The sequence below is a fragment of the Ascaphus truei genome, chromosome 3, assembly GCF_040206685.1.
Source record: "Ascaphus truei isolate aAscTru1 chromosome 3, aAscTru1.hap1, whole genome shotgun sequence".
Lineage (NCBI taxonomy): Eukaryota > Metazoa > Chordata > Amphibia > Anura > Ascaphidae > Ascaphus > Ascaphus truei.
The window spans coordinates 379,090,805-379,096,804 of NC_134485.1; the positions used below are offsets into that span (position 1 = coordinate 379,090,805).

General features: G+C 46.5%; 1 protein-coding gene across 1 annotated transcript in view; it reads right to left on the reverse strand.

Moving 5' to 3' along the window:
• The window catches only part of MPHOSPH8 (M-phase phosphoprotein 8), a 45,185-nt gene extending 40,563 nt beyond the window's left edge, over positions 1 to 4,622 (reverse strand). Inside the window, exon 1 of the mRNA XM_075592308.1 lies at positions 4,330 to 4,622. Coding sequence (XP_075448423.1) covers positions 4,330 to 4,542 — 213 coding nt within the window. The 5' untranslated portion in view covers positions 4,543 to 4,622. The remainder of the gene's footprint in view (positions 1 to 4,329) is intronic.
• Positions 4,623 to 6,000: the final 1,378 nt, after the last annotated feature.

Here is a 6,000-nt window from a genome sequence, read left to right on the forward strand (position 1 = left end):
GGCACCATAGACGTGGAGTAAATATTAGTGACAGTGCGGATTTAAAATGTCTGAGGCTGAATACAGCCAAGAACTTGCTCTTCCTGGTAACTAGGCGATGAATTAAACAGATTTAAAGGGAAACTTTGAAAGGATATTGGAATAATTATGGAACATCGACATTTGTCAATTCAGAACCAAATTTTAGCTTGAGGACTTGGTAATATGAAGAGATCACTCATGAGCAATGTAGAAGTCTCGGTCACGTGAGACGCTGTTGCGAGATGGAGCTGTGTGATCCCAGCACGAAAACTCAGATATTTTATAGCAAAATGTTTTAAAGCGCATTCAATATGCGAGTGCACACTTAAGTTTTAACTGATACATAAAAACCTGTGTCAGATATTCTGCACTATCATGTATCTATTTCTGGCTCTCCTGAGATTGCCTGCGACTGTGAAAACTGTTTTCAAGACTGCCACAGATTGGGAATGTTGTCTGTTTAAAATTGGGAACGTTTAAGTAAGATACCTACCCACTTCAATATTACTCATTCCACAGAGACATTACTCAATTGTGTGTTTCTTTATTTTCTAATCATTTCTGGGATTCCCTGCGCTACCCTATTGTTGGGGAGAACTGCAAACTTACCATAGCTGCTGTATTTCAGTCTTACAATGTATTTATAACTGCTGACGAACCCATAGAGGTTCATCAACTACTTATTGGTCCAATACCACCCACTCCCTCCTTTGTTATTTTACTAAATTTATATAGGCTAAACTTGATGGATATGTATTTTTTCAACCTCATCTACTATATAACTATATTCAGCGTCAATTGTAATAAAGCAGATAAGATCGTAACTTGCTGCAGCTGTGGGGGGGGGGGGGGGGGAGGGAGAGGAGAAGTTGTGGGGTTACTGCAGACCAACCGATTGGCTGATCCCTGGGTGATGTCATGGCATTTTACACAAGGGATTCTGGAACTTTTAGTTCATCCATCTGTAAAGTGCTGTACTACAACTCCTACAAGCCCCTGCAGAGAAAGGAGATCACATGACAAGCAGCAGCCTGTAACGGGCCAGGATTTTTTTTTTTTTTTACACACACACACAAAAGTGTGCCAAAGACTTCATGCTAGACCAGGCCTGTCCAACTCCAGACCTCGAGGGCCGCAAACAGGCCAGGTTTTCAGGATATCCCTACTTCAGCACAGCTGGCTCAATCAGTATGACTGAGCCACTAATTGAGCCAGCTGTGCTGAAGTAGAGATATCCTGAAAACCTGGCCTGTTTGCAGCCCTCGAGGACTGGAGTTGAACAGGCTTATGCTAGACCGTTTAGTTTTTTTATGTTGCAATTTAAGGAAAACTGGTGAAAATAATATGTTATGTGCCGCAAATAAAAATACCATTTGTGAACACTGTCACATGTCTCAGACAGGTCTGCAACCCCGTTTTTCTCATTATCTCTAAGGCCTCAAACAGGCTGCTAAACGGATGCGTGTCCGCGAGCCTCTTCTGCTGAGCAATGTGTGAACATCCCCAGCAGACAGAATGACGCGATTGGGGGCGTAACAAAAAAAAAAGTGTGTTTGTGATTGGCTGGCGAAGTACACTCGATGCGACTGTTGCTTGAAATTTCAACTTCGGTTGAAAGCTAGATTTGAGCCACGACAACGCTGCATTTCGCCGCCGGAGGTCGTTTTCTGTTTGAAAACTCCCACAGAACACAACGAAAGTGCGCGCGAGGCCTTAGCATACAGTGCTTCCACTGCAGCCAAAGGTTCTGGGGAACTACATGCAGTGGTACCTTTTGCTTTGTGGGCATTTTAACATGGCATTTAGGCCAGGTCCCCGCTAGCTACTGCAGCGCCCGCTGTGGCGGACACTGCAGGGACAAGAACCGCCCCACAATGGAAATTGAGAGCAGGACTCGCGACGGAGCGCTAGGCAACACCCCCTGGCAGTTCAGCCTATGAGGGCGAACCAGCCGGGTCTAGTCACAGCCGCGCCCCCGTCACGCCCCCTGCAGACCGTGGGACTCGGCTGCACGTGTCGCCAGCCTCGCAGGTGCGCGTGCAGCGCAGGCAGCAGGGCCGTAGCCTTATAATCTTATAGAAGCCACCCAGTTTACAAATTATTCACAGCTGTGTCACACAGTATAAGGCATTGGACATAGTGCAGACACGCAAGCTACGAAGCGCAAGGAGGCGCCGCAGTGACGTCACCAAGCTGGTTCACGCAGATTGGCACATACGTTCACGTGATTCAGCCATTACGCAAAAAATCTAAAATGTTTGTCTTCAAATTCCTGCCACGCCATCACGCACTATGGCCGGCCTGATAGTTACTGTATTTTGTTTGCGCCGCGCGCACTATGGCCGCAGCCTAAGAAGACACTGGTCAATCTCCACGTCTCCTCACGACAATGAAAATTCTGGAGAAATATTTGCCTCTCTAATTGTTGCGTAAACACACGTTTCAGAACCATGCTCCAAATGTAGCTCAAAACAATTACATTTATTCTGCACTTTCTAGGGAAATCACAATAAGCCAAGATTTAACAATACTAAACAAGCCTTGAAGGGGCTCCTAGGAAGAAAGTGAACTAATGGCAGAAGCATAAGTTCACCCTTCTGCCCACCCTCCCCTCCCACGACCAACAGCAAGAGGTTTAACACTGGTGATTAACACTTTCTATAAACCAGACAAGTACAAGTTTGAAATATTTGTCCTCGTTTAATGTTTCCATAATAGCCAAATACTTAGGAATGTATTTAACAAATCTCTTGAATGTAAACTGTTCAATATACAGAAATCGTTGACCCAGACTTTCCCCTTTTTTGTTTAGTTTCATTACCACATGCAGCACTTATCTGAGATCAGACTCCAAAAGACTATTCATGATCCCAAGGTTCAGCAAAGTATCTAGCGGCTCCTCCTCTTACCGTGCACCCCAAAACTTGAACAATCTATCGGAGACTCTCACAGCCGCCACCAGTCTAAGTGCTTTCAAAACTAAAGCTGTCTCACATTTTAATCTGGTCTGTAACTGTTACATACGCCTATAATATATATTATCTTTTACTGCGCATGCAATGTCTTGTATATAATGTATAACCCTGTTCACTTATGTAACTATTTGTTACCATGTATTATTTGTCATCTTAACTATGCCCAGGACATACTTGAAAACGAGAGGTAACTCTCAATGTATTACTTCCTGGTAAAACATTTTACAAATAAAATAAAAATGAAAGCTGCGATAATTGGCCAAAGAGATTAGGGGCATACATCATTCTAAGCTTAAAAGGTAATGAAAGAGACCAAAAGAAACTGGGATTGTTTTATGCAGAAAGCAAGTACGTGAACATTTTATTTTAAAGGCGACAACCTTTCTACAGAAGCAAAATACATTGATTGTCTAATAAAGAAAATAACTATTTTTGCAAGCTGTGTGGGAAAGCCTCGAAGTTGTGATAAAGACCGTTTGTTTATTCAGGGCTATAGCATCTCTACCCTGCCTGGGTTATCACCCGCATGCTGCAAACGTGTACATCATATTTGTACTTCCCTCAAAACTTATATTTAAAAAATAAATAAAAATCCTAAATATGATGGTTGTCGTTGTGGATGCATAAAACTAGTGCTAATCAGCCACCATATATCATTAAGGCTACATTACTCTCAAAGCCCTTCACTGAACCCCGGATGACGACAGCCATGCTCATCTAATCTTACTGTGCATTCACACGAGCGTGTGTGTATGTATGCACACATGCACACGAGCGTGTGTGTATGTATACACGCACACACACACACACACACACACACACACACGTGCGCGCGTGGGTTGGGAGGGGTGGAGAAATATGTGCGGAGAGAAAGCACGAGTGTGTGTGCGCGTGTATGCGCGTATGCGTGCATATGCATGTGTGCGTGCGTATGCGTGCGTGCGTCTGAGCGCGCGCGTGTATGAGTGTGCGCGTGCATGTGTGTGCGTATGAGTGTGCACGTGTATGAATGTGTGTGTGTGTGTATATATATATATATATATATATATATATATATATGAGTGTGTGTTGAGTGTGAGTGTGTTGAGTGTGAGTGTGTTGAGTGTGAGTGTGTTGAGTAGGCGAGTGTGTTGAGTAGGCGAGTGTGTTGAGTAGGCGAGTGTGTTGAGTAGGCGAGTGTGTTGAGTAGGCGAGTGTGTTGAGTAGGCGAGTGTGTTGAGTAGGCGAGTGTGTTGAGTAGCCGAGTGTGTGTGCACACGAGTGTGTGTGCACACGAGTATGAGTGTGTGTGCACACGAGTATGAGTGTGTGTGCACACGAGTACCTTACTTACCCCTTCAGTCTTTGAGTCAATGATCCTCTCCACCTCGAACACGTCCTCCGTTTCATCCTGCTCACTCTCCCCGGTCTCCCCGGTCTCCGTCTTTGCGGCACCGTCACCCAGGTCTTCAGCCGCAGCCGTCGGTCCAGAGACCGCCCCCGAGACCGACTCCCCTCCTCCGTGGCCACTCGCGCTGGCATCGCCACCACCCGCAACCTCCGCCATGATGGCTAGAGCTGGAGAGACGACAACGGGAAAATCCTCCTGCGCCACACACCTCCCGACACGGGTCGGAGCGACTGAGCTCTGGGCCAATCATCGAGCACAGGAGTAAGGGAGTAAGGGCGGAAATAAACTCTTCACCAATCAGCTTGCCGAAGCAGCCAATCGTGCGCGAGAGATAAAATATGCGGCATTGTGATTGGGTAGATAGTATCACTGGCAAGAGGCGACAATCCAATCAGTGCGTGCTAGGCGGGACATAAAACGTGTATTTTTTTTTAATGCAACAAGGTAAATTCAGGCAATGCGTGACCGATTGGCGAGATGTGCGCATGCGCAAGTGGGAAACACTCGCCGCCATGTTTGTAGGGGAGGTTCTATACACTTTATTGCTGCACCATTCAATGTTATGAAGCTGCCACTTACTAATGGGAGCGGCAATATTGTAATTTCAGTAGAACATTACATATCCAAATAAATGGCACATGTCTTTTTTGGAAACAGCTGTAACATTATTATCCTGTTTCTGCCAATGCTATGTACGAAATGAATGAGTATTTCTATAGCAGGTGACATATTTGATATATTTAATATGTTATATAATATATGTAGCCAATGTATGGCCCCCCCCCCCCCCAAAAAAAAATGAGATTGGGGGTATACTGTAAAGATGCTGCTGGTGCTGCCTTTACCTGTTGGCTCACGGGCCCAAGCCTCCACCACGGGGTGATATAATACAATACTCTCGGTGCAGCGCCTCCACCTGTGAGGGATCCCAGTGTAGTGGAAGGAGCCCCTCACAGGACCCAATAAAATTAAACGCGCTGTGTATAAAACAATAATATTTAGTGGCACAGGGATAACTCTTAACACTCTAAAGATCACCTTAGCCTGGCACAGCCGTAACCCACCACCGTGTAGCCCACACTGTGTCCCAAGAGTCCCACACCCAACCCCAATGTGTGAGACAGCGCTGTCCACTAGGTGAGGTGTACTTGTTGGTGCACTTGGTGTGTAAGTACCTGCCGGGTGCTCCAGCACCCGGGCGCGCCGATTGTAAGAAAGAGGGGATCCGCCAATCCAGCGATGTCCTCCGCGACGAGTCCGCCTCCAAGTGGGGGGGTATCCCGCTAGAGTGTCCCACCGTGAAGATAGTCTCTGTATCTTGTAGGGTGGTCTGGTCCCAGACCACAATAATCGGCTGCGCAGCGTTGCAGCTGTTTCCCTGACTTATCAAACAGCTAATTGGGCAGGGTCCCTACCGAAGGGCCTGTCCCTGTAGTAGCCACAAGCTTCCTAAGTGATTTGGGGCCTAGGGAAAATCTGGCCTAGTGCAGGGGCCACAGACGCCCTGCACCATCCCCGTGTCCCCGCTCCGACTGACTCACTGGTGCCAGCGCGCGATATGTAACTAACCCCTACAGGGGAACCCTAAAGCCCTATTGGCTGTCTGGCTGCATG